Source organism: Theropithecus gelada, unplaced genomic scaffold (assembly GCF_003255815.1).
Source record: "Theropithecus gelada isolate Dixy unplaced genomic scaffold, Tgel_1.0 HiC_scaffold_15883, whole genome shotgun sequence".
Lineage (NCBI taxonomy): Eukaryota > Metazoa > Chordata > Mammalia > Primates > Cercopithecidae > Theropithecus > Theropithecus gelada.
In genome coordinates, this window is record NW_020257640.1 from 1,666,294 (window position 1) to 1,684,545 (window position 18,252).

General features: G+C 48.7%; 1 protein-coding gene and 1 pseudogene across 2 annotated transcripts in view; one reads left to right on the forward strand and one right to left on the reverse strand.

The window, feature by feature from the left end:
* The window catches only part of LOC112617106 (CLIP-associating protein 1), a 304,277-nt gene extending 289,658 nt beyond the window's left edge, over positions 1-14,619 (forward strand). The window contains exons 38-40 of the mRNA XM_025373821.1: positions 5,447-5,653; positions 6,988-7,104; positions 13,193-14,619. Coding sequence (XP_025229606.1) covers positions 5,447-5,653; positions 6,988-7,104; positions 13,193-13,279 — 411 coding nt within the window. The 3' untranslated portion in view covers positions 13,280-14,619. The remainder of the gene's footprint in view (positions 1-5,446; positions 5,654-6,987; positions 7,105-13,192) is intronic.
* Positions 3,953-4,628, reverse strand: LOC112617107 (annotated as a pseudogene). The gene has a single exon (XR_003117851.1). The product of XR_003117851.1 is annotated as a 40S ribosomal protein S8 pseudogene (transcript).
* Positions 14,620-18,252: the final 3,633 nt, after the last annotated feature.

Consider the following 18,252-nt stretch of genomic DNA (forward strand, 5'->3'; position numbering starts at 1 on the left):
AGTTCAGCTATTTATTGAGCACCTGGTATATACTGGACATTGTGCCAGGCATGGGGGATAGAAAGATGGCTGAGATGGGATCTTGCCTTCAAGGAACTTTTAGTCTAGTGGGAGGGAAAATTTCAGCAAAATATTTACCTGCAGTGATAAAATGAAGCGTACACATGATGAGGCTTCCTGGGAGTTGTGCTGCAGTAAGTCCTCAAGGTGACTTAGGCCAGGGGCATAGAGATGTGGCTGGGCAGGGTGTGGGCAGGGAGAGGAGGCACCACATAGGCAGGAAGGAGCCAAGCCTTGCTGAGGAGCCTCTGGCATCTTAGAGGTCATTGGAGAGGGCAGGCCCGTCATGATGTTGGCACTGGACCCCAGGGAAGGAGCTGGCTTACCAGTGTTATCCATTCTTAGAACATTCAGTGTGATGACTGGCCCTCTGTGGAGTCTCGGGGTCCCAGAGCTCTGCCCCCCTCACTCCCCATCCCCAGCAACTTGGGAGCTCCCGGCTCAGCGGCTGTGCCTTCTGGTAGCGCCTGTGCTGCTCAGCTCCACTCTGGTGTCATTCCTCCACCAACACCTAGCTTGTGTTTTGTTTTTGTTTGCAATGGGGTTTCTCCATGTTGCCCGGGCTAGTCTCAAATTCCTGGGCCCAAGTGATCCACCCAGCACAGCCTTCCAAGTTGCTGGGGTTATAGGCGGGAGCCTCCATGTCTGGCTTAGCCATCATGTGTTTTGTAGCTGAAATATACCAAGCTGGTTCACATCTTGTCTCTCTTAATTCAGATAACTGTCAAAGTAGATACTTTAAAATCCTCCTTTTAGGCTGGGCGCTGTGGCTCACACCTGTAATCCCAGCACTTTGGGAGACCAAGGTGGGTGGATCACTTGAGGCCAGGAGTTTGAGACCAGCCTGGTCAACATGGTGAAACCCCATCTCTACTAAAAATACAAAAACTAGCCGGGTGTGGTGGCGGGCACCTGTAATCCCAGCTACTTGGGAGGCTGAGGCATGAGAATCGCTTGAACCTGGAGGCAGAGGTTGCGGTGAGCCGAGACGACTCCATTGCACTGCAGCCTGAATGATAGAGTGAGACTCTGTCTCAAAACAATAAAAATAAAATCCTCATTTTAGGAGTTTTTAATTTAAAAATGGAAGCTCAGACCAGGGAGGTTTTTTGCCAGAGGATTGAACTAAGGTTTGTCTCCTGTCCTTCCCTCAGAGGCTGAGAATGTGCTCATCTAACTCTGGAGGCTGCCCTTGTTGGGGCAAAAAAGTTAAAGGTCGTGTATACACACCAGGGTCCAAACAGTACTCTGCTTTCAGGTGACCTGTGTGGCAAAAGCTACCTTTGGCAGGAGTTTGAATTGGCAAGAAATAGAAATCACAGTGGGCTTTCTTCAAATAGGCTCCTTCCTGTACGTTCGTGGCATGCAGTGAATGCCATCAGCATTGAGTCTAACACTTTGGCTGGCAAGGGAAGGCCTGCTCACTGAGGTGCCTGGATGAGGCAGAGGCAAGGTAGGCTGGCCGTGCATGGCCGAGGGCCCTTGAGCTGGAGGAAGGCCCGCAGAACACCAAAGTAGCCTTCTGCACACATCCATTCTCCTTCCTCCTCCCGTCTAATCCTGGCCACCCACAGGAAGTGCATCAGGTAGCAGGTCCCCGCCATCTGGTTCCTTCCTGGGTCTCCGCACCCTCGTGCTGCCCCTCTGCATAGACTACCCTCACTCTGCCCTGAACCACCAGAGCATGGCCCAGTCCTCAGCTCTGTGGCCAGAGCTCTGAGCTCAGTCTCTGACACACAGGAGGCACCTGGTCAGTGCTGGGTGAACAAACGTCCACACAGAGCACAAATGAGAGGAAAGAATCCTGTCAGGTGCTTGAGAGTTGGACATGACTTTTAAAATAAAATTGCCTCTCTACAGTGCTTTGTCCTCGAGCCTGACCTTCACATTCATAGTGAGCATAGGCGAATCTTGGGTGTTGTGACCTGTACACAGTACTTACCCTTAAGCCATGCTGACCCGGGGCTCCATCAGGGATTCATCCATAATCCCGGTGTAGGCCCCAGAGGTGGCTGCAGTGTGTTCACTGTAGGGTGCCGGCTACGTGGTGATGCATGTGGTGATCTTACTTCATGAGACTCCTCGCCTTTCCTCCGCGCTGCAAGGAGTTAGCGGGTCCTCCCAGAGAAAGTACAAAAGGTCTCCACAAGAAAGACTTGAGGGAGGTAGGGCTTCTTTAAGTGGGACATAGTCTCGGACAGCCAGGAGAATGAATTATCAGTCCCTCAGTAAGTACTAAACTCCTGGTAAATGCCCAGCTTAGTGGGTACTTAGGTATGACAGAAATGTTTCAGTTCCTAGCTGTTTGGTAAGAAGAAACACACACGGAAATGCCACCAAAAATACAAAGCCGTCTGCATGTGATGCCATATGAGTGTCACAGACAGAAGAACAGAAGTTGGGGGAAAAGTGTCACCGGTCTGATAGGGAGGCCTAGGCAGGGGCTGGGACATGTGTGTCAGCCACATCTGAGGGACGGTGAGTTTTGTAGTTCAGCGGACGGGCTTTATGGAGAGAGTGGGAGGTCAGCAGGAGCAGTCATGATGATGGTGCTGGCTGCACCACAGAGCACCTCCCATATGCCGGGGTGGGGTTCCCTTCAGGAATCCAATGAGGCGCAGCCTGCTCCTCAAGTGCACCGCCCTGCCACCTTCCACCCTGAGCCAGGGCTGGGCTGCCGGCTTTCCCTGGCCTCACACAATTCAGGTAGATTTTCTGGAATACATTTTCCTTGCTACCAAGGTTATATTGTAATGGTAAAAACTGCAACTAATTTTGCACTAGCCTAATGTTCATTGCAATTTTTCTATCTAAAAAGTATGAAGAGGAAAACAGTTACCCATAATCTTACCGCCCTGAGAGAAGCAGCGTTAACCCTTGGTGCACTTCCTTCCAGGGGTTTTGTAGTGATAAGTGTCAGGTAGTGGGTGTGAGTAGCCAAAGCTCATATGGGGCTTTGTAATGAAAAACCCACTGTCAGCAGCACGGCCGGCCCCAAACATGTCCATCGTGAATGGGATGAACTCAGCTGTCTAGTTGGAAAAATTTCCCTTTGCCATTCCACAGAGCAGAGCTGACAGCGTGGACTCACGCACACTCCCTGAAGTGAGCCGTGCTCGTGCGGCAGTGTAGCCCTGGGCCGAAGGTGAAGCCGAGCCTCTTCTGTGCCACAGTCTCTTCCCAGAGCCCAGGAGAGCCTCAGTGAGGGCCCCAAAGTGACCCAAAGCAGCTTGTATGGCCTCTGAGCCCAGCCCTGGGCCTGTCTGCTACACAGCTCAGGTGGCCTCTCTGTGGGCCTCCTGTCCATTTGCCATGCTCCCTGACTTGTGCAGACTTCTTCACCCCCTCCATGCCCATAGCTAGAAGCAGCTTTCCAGATGATCCGTATGCTGTTTCCACGGGCCTGTCTTGCTTCAGTCACAAGGGCTGGGATGACTGGAGCTGTGGGCTGGTGGTCTTCACCTTTTTGTTGTATGAAGTTAGAGCTGAGTTACTTTGAGTAGCAGAACATAATGCAGAGAGGAATCTGGATGGAATGAGCAGCCCAGCCAGGGCAGGCAGTAGGCGGAAAGTGTTTTGAGTTCGGTTGTACTTTGTAAGAAAATGCATGTGCGTATAGCCTGGTGCCTGTCTTTATCTGTCATTTATACAATGTGGACTCTGTGCCATTGATAGGAGGAAGCATCCTTTACTGACTACTGTATCTTGAGTACTGCTTACCATTCATCTCTGTGACATCCCTGTTTTACAGATGAGGACATGGAGTTTTAGCATTTGGGACTGGCGTGACAGGGACTTGCTCCCTGAGCCCAAAGCCCAGGCTCTTTCCACAGGGCCTTCAGCTGTCCTCTTTCTTCCTCACTGGGTTTTTTGTTTGTTTGTTTGTTTTTTTAACAGAATAATAAACACCTTTATTACACGGGTGAAGACAAAATGAGGATTTATTTGCCTTTCCGGGCCTTGATTTTCCTAAGATAGAACTCCAACTCTTTGCCCTCTAGCACATAGCCATCTGCTCGGCCACACTGTCCCGGCCTGGAAGCAATGCACGCAAGAAGCTTGTCCTGCTGGAACTGCTCCTCCAGGAGACTGCTGATTTTGACATTCTTTTTCCTTTCATCATATTTCTTCTGAATTTTTTTAGATCGTTTTTTGTTTAAAATCTCTTCTTCCTCAGGAGTCAGCTTGGCTCCCTTCTTGCGGCCCAGGGGCAGTGCGTGGTGGGACTCGTACCACTGTCGGTACGGTGTGCTGTCGATGAGCACGATGCAATTCTTCACCAGAGTCTTGGTACGGACCAGCTCATTATTAGATGCATTGTAGACAACATCGATGATCCTTGTTTTACGAGTACAACACTCTGAGCCCCGGGAGAAATTCCCTACGTCCAGCCTCAGGGCACGGTATTTCTTGTTACCTCCCCGCACACGGACTGTGTGGATGCGGCGGGGGCCAATCTTGGTGTTGGCAGCCGGGCGCCCCAACTCATACTTCCGCTTCTTGTGGTAGGGCTTTCTCTTGCCCCCGGTTTTGCCGCGCTTGTGCTAGTTGTCCCGAGAAATGCCCATCGCTCGGCGCTGGCTGGAAAGACTCCTCACTGGGTTTTGCATTTAGCTTCCATCTTTATTACAAGAGGGTCTTGTGGCCCTCCAGAGGTCAGAGGCTGCTCCTTTGACCATGAGACGGCCATTTCACGAACCTCCCTAAAAAATGGAAGGCAAAGGGGTCATCGTGCACAGAGTCGTAGAAAAGCAACTTTCCAGCAGAGATTCCTCAGGAAAACCCTTTCAGGGGCTTCTCTCTGTGCCTTCCCAGCTGCCTGGCAGGTGGGCCTCTTCCAGGAAGTGTCAGCATTGAAGTCACTGATCTCCTCCAGGCTGCTTTCCAGATGCTCCAGTTGTAGGTGTCCCACAAGCCATTGGGAAGCATTTCTGTATTCAGGTCCTAGTCTTCTAGGCCAGAGGTTCTCCAATTTTAGTGTGTCTAGAAATCACCTGATACTTACCAACACAGCTCGCTGCACCCCCTCCCTCAGTTGGGGCCCACCTCTGAGTAAGCAGGTCTGGGTGGGCCTGAGAAGTTGCATTTCTAACAGGCTCCCAGCACTGCTGCTGGCGCTGACGGGGGGCCGCACTTGGACTACCACTTTTCTAAGGTTTTTGCCAGAATCCCCCAGACCTGCCTTTCCGTGGCCCACACTCCCCTTTAAAATCGCCCTGCAGACCACTCTGTGTTTACTTTAACAATTGAGCCAGGCGAAGCAATGGCTGTCGTCTGACGTTGAGTGAGGTCATTGTCCTTTGGCCTCTGAAATCAGAAGCGATGTTTGATCTTTTGCTTCGTGTGGCCTGTGGAGCTCACTGTCTTGGGGAACTGGGTGTTTCAGGTGGTGAGAGCGGCTGAGGAGGCTGCGTCCACACTGGCCAGTTCCATCCACCCGGAGCAGTGCATCAAGGTGCTCTGCCCCATCATCCAGACGGCCGACTACCCCATCAACCTTGCTGCCATCAAGATGCAGACCAAAGTCGTCGAGAGGATCGCCAAGGAGTCGCTGCTGCAGCTCCTCGCCGACATCATCCCAGGCTTGCTGCAGGTAGGCCCGCGTGTTGGTGGGGCCTGCCCCCGGCCTGGGTGGGGCTGCCTAACTTGAACTAACGTTTAAGGGCTTTGTGCTCCTCCTTCACTGGCAACCAGGCAGGACCTGTGAGGCCGTGCGGCAGGGACACTTTACAGCCTCCTCTGCGGCTTCCAGCTCACCCCCTCTCCTGAATGCACTGAGAAGACTTTCCTGGCGGCTCCCAGAATGAACTTTCTGTTTACTATAAACATATTTTGATCATTTTTTTTTGTCCATTCCTTCAACAAACCCTTGTTGCACACCTGCTGTAGCCGCAGCCCTGGGCGAGGTGGGCCATTGAGTGTACATCAAACAATGGTCCTTGGTCTCACGCAGCACACAAATACTTACTGAAACTCTTCTAAGCATGAGACAGTGAGTGAGACAGACTGGCATCAAGCAGCTGTGTTCCACTGTGTGGACGGCCTCAGAAGATTTTCAGCCTACTCTGCAGCCACACAGACAACGATAGGTGTCACCATGGGCTCCATGACAGTAGAGAAGTGGTTCCGGGCTGGGGTGGGGGAGAGAGGGTTCATAGAAGAGGTGGGTTCAAGTTGGCCCTTGGCGAGGGAGTTTCACTGGGGAAAGGTAGAGAGGAGTCAGCATCACTTTTAATCATTGCTGCTGTTTGCTGGGTGCTTGGCTTGGGGATTAAACACTTAACTGTTGAGGACTAGATTATTCCAAACCAAAGGAAAGACACAGAGGCTGAAGAGTCCCCAGCTGTTTGGAGAACAGCAGCAGGTAGCCCCAGCTGGGTGTGGGCCAGGATGAGGCCGACAGATAGATGGAGGCCCAGCTGCAAAGGGACACGGACATCAGGCTGTGGGACCAGACGGTCCCCAACAATTCCTGGAGGGTAGAAGGGTTTGCTCACAAGAGCGAGTGATGTTGTTCTCATTTCTTTAAAGGCGTTTTCACAGGGAAATTTGCTTGACCTTTGGGAGAAATGGGAACAAAGCAAGTTCTTTTTCCCCTTCATTGCCTTTTCTCATTCTCTCTCCCCTGCAATGTTTCTTGGGTGGCAGCTTGTTACACGGTGGTGCCTGTGCAGACGCAGAGACCAGTCTGGGACTCGCCACCCTCCTGCTTCCGCGCCCCAGAAACCAAGTTTCTGTTGATGCTAAGTTGTGACCTCTTTGGGGTGAAAGCTGTCTGGATTCCATTGCGGGGCTGAGGTCTATCCTGGTTGTTACTGACAAGTCCAGGGTTGAGCTCAGAGGGCATTTGTGGAAACGCTGATGAGATGTTGGCTAGGGACTGAATCTTTGATCTGGTTTCCTTTTCGTGTTCCTCTGGCTCTCCAGGGTTACGACAACACTGAAAGTAGTGTGCGCAAGGCCAGCGTGTTTTGCTTGGTGGCAATTTATTCCGTAATCGGAGAAGACCTGAAACCTCACCTTGCACAGCTCACAGGGAGCAAGGTATGTATAGTGTTACCTGGGCTGAGAAGCACACCTGGGCTCTGCCAGCTCGTCCTAAACCCATTTGACTGCAGCTCTGGATTCCAGACAGGTTTTGTTCATTGTGTTTTAGCGGGGCCTTATTTCCCCAATAGCATTTTTCTAAATATAAAAATGAACTATACAGTGAAATCAGTTGAAGGTAACACTAACATTATACAACATAGTCTGCCTCAACTCCTGTTTATGAAATGCTGATTTTGAGCTGCTGCTTTATTTCCAAAAGAAAAACAGCTTTAATCAGAAACCATCCGGTTTTTCATGGAAACACTAAAGAAATGTACCTGCTTGCTTAGCAGTTGCTGAATCAGAGCTGAGTCCCTCATGGGCATCAGTAGTGGCAACAGCTGGCTCTCACCCTGAGCCTGCGGGGCAGCCCCACGCACTCTGCATGTGTTGACTCATGTTTACAGCAACATCCCTGTGGGCATGGTCATCCCCTTAACCTGCCCCGGGCACAGACCTGACTCCAGGAGGCAGACTTCTTCCTCACACTGCTGCCTCTCATGTTCCTTTAAGGGTGTCTGGAATTAGGGGAAGAAAATGGACCAAAATGGGTGTCACTGAAAATGAGAGTGGCTGGACTGCTTATTGGTTTTAGTTAAAAGAACAATGACATCACTCAAATCTGACGTGCTAGGCTGGTGAGAGCAGATTAAAAACCCGGCCTCATGCTGCAGCAGGAGAGGCATGGCGAAGAGGTGAGGCCTTGGCTCCCGGAGAGGAGGCCAGCTGTGCCTGGGGCCTCAGGACCTGCCTGTGGAGAAAGCACATCTCTGTGGGGTTTAAAATCCCCGCCTTTTTATACAAACCACTCTATAAGACAAAGCCAGTGGAAAGCATGAAACCAGAAGCGCCTGCTCTTACGAGAGGAGGAATTGGCAAGTGGGGCCCATTTCATTTCAGATTGAGCTGTTGCTTTGATACAGCTGGTGAGCATTACAGCTGGAGCCTTGCTTCTCCAGAGTTCTGGGGAAGCGAAGCTCTGGCTGGGGTGTTCAGAGCAGGGTTTCTCCACCTTGGCTCTGTTGACACTCTGGGCCGCCTTGTTGAGGTGGGCCGTCCTGTGTGTGGTAGGAAGTTTAAGCAGCATCTCTGACCACCACTGTCTATACCGACATGTGCCAATAGCACCCCCTGCCATCGTAAGCATCCCTGCTGTCTCACACCTGCCCAGATACCCTCTGAGGGGCAGAATCACCCCTGTTTGAGAACAGGTGGTCCAGAGGAGACACTTTCCTCTTTTTGTAATCAGGAATCAGCAGATAGGCTGGAAGAGGTGTATGAGGCAGGTGTGCAGTGCATAGTTTGGGAGTGACCTAATTCTGTTCTCCAGTTCCTTCTCCTCGCCCTACTGCTGCACAGGCTCCTCATCAGATCCCCTTCCTGATTATCTGAACGGTCCTGAGCAAAAGTCCCCCCAGCTCTCCTACCTCCATCAGGGATTTGTAGGTGATTCCTGCTGCCCGGGAGGACCTTCAATGGTACAGTTCACAAAGGAAATTAGATTTAGAAAATGGAAAATTCATCCAAAAATAACATGAGTCACACCTTGGTTTTGTCTGGCACTTTTTACTTTCCTGAGTAAGAGAGTTGCCCCATCAACTCATTTGACCCTTTGGATGAGGGACGGAAAATCCAGGCGCTTTCTCCTCCCCATTTGGCAGTGGACCCACTGCTGCCACTCTTGGTGAAGCTTTGGGTCCAGAACCCACGTTCCTGACCAGGAGCCAGCACCTTCCCTCACCCAGTTACAACCTTAGTTCCTCAGGGGTTTGGAGAGACTGGCCTTCACATCTTTCTGCTTTGGTAGCCCAGTTCATCCAGCCATTAAGATTTTTATTGTTATTATTATTTTTTTTATATATGGAGCCTCGCTCTGTCACCCAGGCTGAAGTGCAGTGGCACAGTCTCGGCTCACTGCAACCTCTGTCTCCCAGGTTCAAGCGATTCTCCTGCCTCAGCCTTCCAAGTAGCTGGGATTACAGGCGTGTGCCACCACACCTGGTTAAGTTTTTGTATTTTTAGTTGAGGCGGGGTTTTGCCCGCCTGACCAGGCTAGTCTCGAACTCCTGACCTCAGGAGATCCTCCTGCCTTGGCTTCCCAAAGTGCTGGGATTATAGATGTGAACCACCATGTCTGGCCTAAATTTTTTTAATGTAATAGCTCTGGTATATTCGTATGAACTTCATAGACTCAGGTACACATCTCCTAATACAAACTCCCTCCCTTCCTCAACTGGATGGTAGCTGGCAGAACCTGGTGCTAAGTCTGTCTCAGTTTCCTTCACCAGAAACAAAGAGAATGAAGTCATGGCTCCCTGTGTTCCAGTGTTACAGGCCTATGGGAACACCCTCTCCTTGTGCTTAAATGAGGTTAATAAATGAAGGCCGGGTGCAGCGGCTCACGCCTGTAATCCCAGCACTTTGGGAGGCCGAGGCAGGCGGATCATCTGAGGTCAGGAGTTCAAGACCAGCCTGACAAACATGGTGAAACCCCATCTCTACTAAAAATACAAAATAAGCTGGGTGTGGTGGCGCATGCCTGTAATCCCAGCTATTCAAGAGGCTGAGGCAGGAGAATTGCTTGAACCCGGGAGGTGGAGGTTGCAGTGAGCCGAGAACGCACCACTACACTCCAGCCTGGGCAATAGAGCAAAACTCTGTCTCAAAATAAATTTTTTTTAAAAGAAAAAATAAATGATACCAGGGCCTGTAGGAAGAGGTCTGATGAAGGGAAGGAGCCTGTGTAGTACATTTGGAGAGATGCCATGTTGCTAGGGCAGCAATACTAGCTTCGGGGTCAGCTTGCCTTCTGGTCTCTGTTCCCCACTTATGAGTTTTATTATCTTGAACAAGCATTCTTTTCTTCCCCCCGCCCCCAATCTTTTTATTGTGGTATAATAAAATTTACCATTGTAACTTTCTTTTTTTGAGATGGAATCTCACTCTGTCACCCAGGCTGGAGTGCAGTGATGTGATCTCAGCTCACTGCAACCTCCGCCTCCCAGGTTCAAACGATTGTCCTGCCTCAGCCTCCCAAGTAGCTGGGATTACAGGCACCTGCCACCATGCCCAGCTAATTTTTGTATTTTATTAGAGACAAGGTTTCACCATGTTGGTCAGGCTGGTTTCGAACTCTTGACCTCAAGCAACACCCCCCACCCCCCAACCTCCACCTCCCAAAATGCTGGGATTGCAGGTGTGAGCCACCGCACCCAGCCCATTGTAACTATTTTTAAGTGTGTGGTTCATACTGTTGTATAACCATCACTACCATCCATCTTCGAAACTTTTTTCATTTTGCAAAACCGAACTTTTGTACCCATTAAACAATAATTTCCTATTTCCTTCTTTCCCAACCCCTAGCACCCACCATTCTACTTTCCATCTCCATGAATTTGACTACCCCAGGTATCTCATATACGTGGAATTACATCCTACGTGTCCTTTATGGCTGGCTTATTTCATTTAGCATAGTGTCCTCAGGGCTTATCCATGTTACAGCATTTGTCAGATTTCCTTCCTTTTCCAGTCTGAATGTCCATTGTGTGTAGATAGCGCGGTTTGTTTATCTGCTCGTCTGTTGATGGACCCTGGGTTGCTTCCACTTTCTGGCTCTTGTGAATAATGCTGCTGTGAACACTGGTGCATCTGTTCAAGTCCTTAAGGTTTCGAGGAACCTCCCTGCTGTTTTCCACAGAGATTGCACCATTTTACATTCTGACCAGCAGTGCACAAGTGTTCCAATTTCCCCACTTCCTCACCAACACTTGTTACTTTGTTTTTATTTTTCATTTTTCTAATTTATTCTTAATTATTTCTAATAGTCATCCTCTATGAGATGAGGATGGGTGTCTCGTTTGTTGAAAAGACATACCCAATGGCGATTTCTCATCTGTTAAAAATGATCCTCTCCCCATTGAATGGTCTTGGCACGCTTGCTGGAAATTATTTGATTGGGCCAGGAGCGGGTGGCTCACGCCTGTAATTCTAGCACTTTGGCAGGGTCACTTGAGGCCAGAAGCTCCAAACCAGCCTGGGCAACAGCAAGACCACGTCTGTGCAAAAATAAATAAATAAATAAATAAACATAATTTTTTTTGGTCACCCAGGCTGGAGTTCAGTGGCACAATCATGACTCACTGGCACCCCTGACCTCCTGGACTCAAGCCATCCTCCCGTCTCAGCCCCCTCCCCAAGTAGCTGGGACTACAGGCACACATAATCCAAGCTAATGGTTTAATTTTTTGTAGAGATAGGGTCTTGCTGTGTTGCACGTCTGGTCTTGAACTGGTTCCAAACGATTCTCCCACCTCAGCCCCCTACAGTGCTGAGATCATAGGCGTGACTGTGCCCAGCCAGTTTTCTCTATTTTTCTATTCTCTGTTTTGTTTATCTCTGCTCTAAATCTTTATTGTTTGCTCCTGCTAGCTTTAGATTTACTTCTTTTTTCTAGTTCCTTAAGGTAAAGTTTAGCTTGTTGATTAGAGAGGTCTTTTTTAATGTAAACATTTATAACTCTAAATTTCCCTCTTCAGCGCTGCTTTGCTGCATCCCCCAAAATTGTCTTTTCATTTTCATTTGTCTCAAGATGTTTTCTAAGGCCAGGTGCGGTGGCTCATGCTAGTAATCCCAGCACTTTGGGAGGCAGAGGCAGGAGGATCACTTGAGCCCGGGAGTTCAAGACCAGCCCGGTCAACATGGCAAAACCCCATCATACAAAACACAAAAATTAGCTGGGCATGGTGGCGTGCACCTGTGGCCCCAGCTAGTCAGGAAGCTAAGGTGGGAGGATCACTGATCCTGGAAGGTCGAGGCTGCAGTAAGCTGAGGTTGTGCCACTGCACTCCAGCCGGGGCTTCCAAGTGAGACCCTGTCTCAAAAAAAAAAAAAATTCTGTTTTAAATATGTTTTCTAGTTTACCTTATGACCTCTTCTTTACTTATTGGTTGTTTAAGAATATGTTACTCAGTTTTTACAAATTTATGAATGTTTTAGTTTTCCTTCTATTATTGATTTCTTACTTCATCCCATTATGGTTGGAGAAGATACTTTGGTATCTTTTTAAATCTATTGAAACTTTATTTGTGATTTAACATGTGGTCTATCCTGGAGAATAGGATAAACCATATGTTAAATCACACATTAAGTTTCAATAGATTTGAAACTTGACGTATCCTTTGAGAAGGACGTGTGTTCCGTTGTTGAGTTTCATATACATCTGTTAGATCAAGTTGGTTTAGGGTTAAGTCCTCTATTTGCTTGCTTATCATCTGTCTGGTTCTTTTATCCATTATTGAGGGTGGGGTATCGAAGTCTTACCTCCAGAAGCTTTTTTGATGCCAAGTCTGTTTTGTCTGATGTTAGTATAGCCAGCCTTGCTCTCTTTGACCACTGTTCCATGGAATATCTTTTTATATCCTTTCATTTTCAATCCATTTATGTCTGTGGATCTGAAGTGAATTTCTTATAGACAGCATATAATTGGATCAAATGTTTATCCATTCCACCCATTTCTATCTTTTGATTGAAGAGTTTAATCCATTTACATTTAAAGTACTGCCAGGCATGGTGTCACACGCTTGTACTCCCAGCTACTCAAGAAGCTAAAGGTGTGAAGGTTAGAGGATTTGCCCTCTGACCTTGGCCCAGCCACTTCACCCCTGTGGAGCGGGGTTCTCACCCTACTTTTCCCCTGGCTCTGATGGAGCCTTTGGGCTGCAGTCGCCCTTGAGATGAATGGCCCTGCCCCCGTATCCCTTCCTCCATGAGCTGCTGCGGCCCACCTAGTTGTGACACCTGGTGGTGTTCTTGTAATTGCCCACTGCTTTTCCCTCTCCTCCTCTGTGTCGCTCTGTGTCCCTAGCATCTGGCAGATGCATTGGATGAGCAGCAGGCACTCAGAACATGTTTTTATAATGAATTCCTGAACCAAGGGAACGAAGGGACTTGCTGTTTTCTTACTGTCACCTGGGATTCTTTTTCCTGTCTTCTACTTTCTGACTGCTTTTCTTCCTGCTAATTCAGTTTCATCTTCTCTTTTCAGATGAAGCTACTAAACTTATATATCAAGAGGGCCCAGACCACCAACAGCAACAGCAGCTCCTCCTCCGATGTCTCCACGCACAGCTAATGGCAGTACCTGTCTCTTGTGTAGACCTAGAAGCAATCGGTGGTGCCTCTCAGAGACCTCTCCCCACCCCCTTCATCGGCTGCCCTGTCAGTACAAGGAGGCCCACAAATATTTATTACAATCAGTATTTTGGTCCCTTCCAGCTTTTCTGTAGAATCTTACTGGTATTGAATGTAAAGGAAGCAAGGCCTGTATTGCAGTCTTCATACAAAATGAAAGGAGTAAGAACAGAAAAGAGCCATGCTGAAACATGTCTTGTACAGCCTGCTGCGATGGCGAAACCATGTGTGTGGGGTGCAGTTTTTAAAAATCAGAGCGCTGTAGCCACTACTTGGTAGAAAGTAGCATTTTTTTTTTCAGTTAATAACGGATTTGGGGGTGGGGTGGGGTGTTACTTTGTGTTCCTCCTCCTTAGCCTATTTTCTTGTGAGTATGGTCTGTGTGGGGCCCCTTTCACAGCTGACACCATGAAAGGTGACACATCTTTAAGTTGTGTTCTGAGACCTACTAAAAATGGGAATCAAGTCTTGGCAAGAACGGTCTGAAGATGGCCTTTTAACAAACGCTGGGAATTTTTCTTGTCATATCCGGACTGGAGGCCGACTGCCCTGGCTTTCAGCATAGAATTGGGAGTGCACTCCAGGAGTCTCCTTCCAGCCCTCCCTAATCAACTCCACAGACAAGGTCCACCCAGAGCTTCCATGCAAAGGAATTCTTCAAATTTAAATCTGGACACAAAAATAAGATAAATGTATGGCATCATGTAGGGATGCCTGAGATGGCAGTTCGTGAAGCACAGAAGATAAAAGAGAAGTCTTTCATCTTTACTGCTGAGATTCTTGGGAACACTGTTGTCATGGGGGTTCTGCCAAGATCACATCCCTGGGCTACTTGGTGATTCAGATTTAGCAGCAACCTCTTTCCTCTCCCCGAAGTTCTGCTGAAGCTGTTCAGTTCTAACATGGTCTCAGTTAATCTGGTAAATGCCATCTTTACCATCTTAGTTCTGACTTCTCCATTTAATGTGGGATTAAGAGCAAAGAAAAGCCTAGAGAGACTGGATATCACAGTTTTCTTAATGTTATAAACTGAAGTCGTTCCTTGAATGTCTGTTGATGAAATAGTCACTGTTTAAGGAAAATAATTATGAGGTGTAGCAGATTGCAGAAAAACAGGATTAGAAATACACTTAAAAAGAACACACGTTTAGAGTCTGTCTTCCTCCTCAAGGAACCACTACCCCCTTTTACACACACCTTTAGAGCCTGATTACTCCAATAAAAGCAACTAGAGGTTTGCAGTCGGTTTAAATAAATTTTGACTAAAATTCTTAAGCCAAATGGAAATTCTTAATGCAATCATGAGGACTTCTATTGTCTCTTCCTGTTGTATTAGATCCCATAAATTGAACTGATTTTTCCATAAGGAAAACGCTTGTTTTGAGATTAATTCTAATAATGTATTTGCTATTCCAGTGCAGAGCCCACTGCAACTGCTAGGACTGAAAGCAGACGCTGGGTGCCAGAGCACATGGTTCTCACCATCATTTCCACAGACCCCTCTGCCCTGACCCTCCAGATTGGATGTAGGAAGCTGGGAAAGACTGATGTTGTATTTGGAAACATGCGCTGAAAATGAAGGCCTCATAATGTGTAGGAACAGTGAAGCCAGGGTGCTGACCGTGTGTGTGTGTGTGTGTGTGTGTGTGTGTGTGTGGGGCGTGTGGTGTGTGTGTGGCATGTGGTGTGTGTGTGTGGTGTGTGTGTGTTTGTGCGTGCACCCTACACGTGTGGTACCTCACTGCTGCTGTTTAGGGAACTTGAGGGATGCATTTCAAGGGGTTGGGTATTCCTGACTAGCTTTGGCTTAAAATATAGCAGGACCAGGTCTTTTGTTGATAAATACTGTTGGTTTATTAAAATGTCATGAATAGTATTTCTTTTTTACACTCTACAAGTGAATTAGGGAGTCTTTTGTTGACGCGTCTGTTGTGGGAATGTGCGTCGGGCTAGGTTATCCGTGAGTGTCTTTATGCCTCATGCAGTTAGAAAGACCTTTCCTTGAGCTCTTTGACTCCAGAAGGCCCTGCAGTCCCCGGTGTACTGAGAAAGGATCTTGAACATCGCTGGACATCCTCATAGTACTCACAAAGGGCTAGCCTTGAATGTCACTTGCCCAGTCTTCAGTCTCCTGACAAAGAGAGATACAATCACGTCACAGGTCTCTTGGCCTCAATCTGAAAACTGCTGCCGCCGCGCCGAGGAGACTCGCATGCCGCCACCACCTCACTGGGAGGGCGCCGAGCCCACCGTCGCCCCCTAGACCCTGACAGCTGCAGCTGCCTTGCCTTGCCGCCGCCTCCCTGCAGGGCCCCTGTTCCAACGAAAAACAGAACACACAAGAGCAGAGCACCTAGGCCTGTCTCTGCCTCCCCGTCTACCTGACTGGCCAGGGCCGGAGAGCCCTGCTGCTCCACTGCGGGGCCGGGAGGGCTGACTCCCTGCTTCCTCCAAGCTGCTGCCTCCCCTGCAGCCAGGGTCTGGGCAGGGTGCGGCCAGTCCTTGGGGCACGCAGCTTCCTTCAAGTGCACTGTGTGTGCTTTCCGGACCTGCGGCGATGCCGCGGGCCTGCCTTTTCTACGCGCCTCACTAGCTTACACCCTGTGCAGGTAATGCAACTGACTTTGTCTCATCAGCCTTTTTCTTTCCCTGCCACCCTTTATTTATCAAGCATAATGTTACACTTTAAAGGACAGCAAATAAGAACTTTGTAGAATCCCACCAGGACTTTGCTAACAATAATGTTTGGAAATAAAGAAATGCTCTGAAAAATATCAGCCACCAAAATAGTTTTGTTGGCACTGTGTTCACACGCATGGTCCCCACATCCCCAGGTTGGGTGGGTTTTTTGGGGGTTTTTTTTGGTATTTTTTTGTTTTTGGGCTTTTTCATGTTACATCCATATCTGTATTTATATCTTATTTGTTTCACTTTCAAGTGTATCATGGCAAATGTACAGATTTTTTTTGTTAATAATGTGCTAGGATTTGCTAAAAAAGAAAACAAACAAAAAAAAACCCTTTTGAGTTTGCCCTAGAATAAATGAGACTTAATTCAATGTTCTGCTTGATGATGTCTTGATCACCGCCATGCGCTGCAGATAGCTGATCCCCTCCCCCTGCCACCAGAACACAGCCATTTCTATAAAGGGTCTGGGAGGACTCATACATCAGGAGAGCTTCTTCCCCTCGTGACATCAAGAGGTCAACCTGTGTGATCCCAGCATTCTGGGAGGCCGAGGCGGGCGGATCACTTGAGCTCAGGAGTTTAAGACCAGCCTGGGCAACATGGCAAAACCCCGTCTCTACTAAAAATACAAAAATTAGCTGGGTGTGGTGGTGTGCCTGTAATCCCAGCTACCCAGGAGGCTGAGGTGGGAGAATCACTTGAGCCCGGGAGGCAGAGGCTACAATAAGCCGAGATCGCGTCACTGCACTCCAGCCTGGGTGACGGAGTGACACTCCATCTGAAAAAAATATAAATATATTTTTTTATTTAAAAAGGTCAACCTGGGGAAATGTCACACTTGATGGAGTCGCCTGGGAGCGGGTTGCTGTGCCGTGTGTGCAGTGACAAGGTGGGAGATGAGACGCATGGGCTGGAATCCCAGCCACGCTCCCAGAGGCCGCGTGAGCAGGGGCCTCCCTCATTGGCTCCATTTCCTCCACTGAGCAGTGAGAACAGTAGCTCCCGGAAAAGGTGGAAGCAGGAGGAAGCCTCAGCCTCGAATCCTGAGATGAGCTGGAGAGCCGCTGAGAGCAAATCAGGCTCCACTGAGAGCAGCCGGGCTCCCCTGCGTGCCTGCAGTTCTTCTCTGCCGCTCACTGGGGCCTGGAGCAGGCTGGGCAGGGCAGGAGCGGAGCCTCTGGGAGCCAATGCACATCACGGTCTCCACAGCCACTTCTTTGAAGCCCTTTTTTCCTTCAATTCTTAAAATTGTGGCAAGATACACATAACACAAGATTTACCATCTTCACAATTTGTAAGTGCGCTGTTCAGCGGTGGTAAATATATTCAGGTCATTGTGCAACCATCATCATGGTGTTCTGGAATCCCTCTATAGGGCTCTCAGCTAGTGAAACAAACCCTGTCCCCATGAAGGGTAACTTCTCCATTCCTCCCTCCCGCCAGCTCCTTGGCAACCAGCATCCTACTTTCTGTCTCTCTGAATTTGACTATTCTGGGCACCTCGCATAAGTGGATCACACAGTATTTGGCTTTCTGTGACTGGCTTATTTTGCTTAACATGTCAACGTTCATCCATGTTGTATGTATCAGAATTTATTTTTTTATTTTTTCTTTAAACACATGTTCACCTGCATTTTTTCACATTTTTAATTTCCTTCCTAAGGCTGAATAATATTCTATTGTATGGATAGACCACATTTTGAAGCTTTTTACTAAAAAGTTGTTTTCCATCGTGTTCCATGATATATCCCGAGTGCCACTATCCAGGGACTCTGTGCTCCTTTCTCCTGTGGCCCACCACCTTGCACCCCTGCCTGAGACACCACAGCGTGCTCCGGATCGCAGATACGTGGATTGGAATCCCAGCTCCACCCCTGCCCCCCTTGGGCAGGTCATTTCCTGCCTTAGTCTTTTCATTTATGAATTGGGTTAAGAACTGCCTGGCTGTGTTCGAAACTATAGAAAAAAATAAAAAATAACTGCCTAGCAGAGGTGCCATGAGAGTTCATGGAGATGATGTAAGTGAAGCAGCTGGCCTGAAGTAAATGCTTCCGATGGTCACCTGCCCTGCCTCCTGTGGACCCGGAAATGCACAAGAGGGTGATGTCACCCCCCTTCCCTCCCCACAGGCACACCTGCGTGTGCAGAGCCCATTATTCATTAGTGAAAGAGACACCCCGGGGGGTGGGACCAGGTTCAGGCACAGCAGCCTGTTCAGCTTTCTGT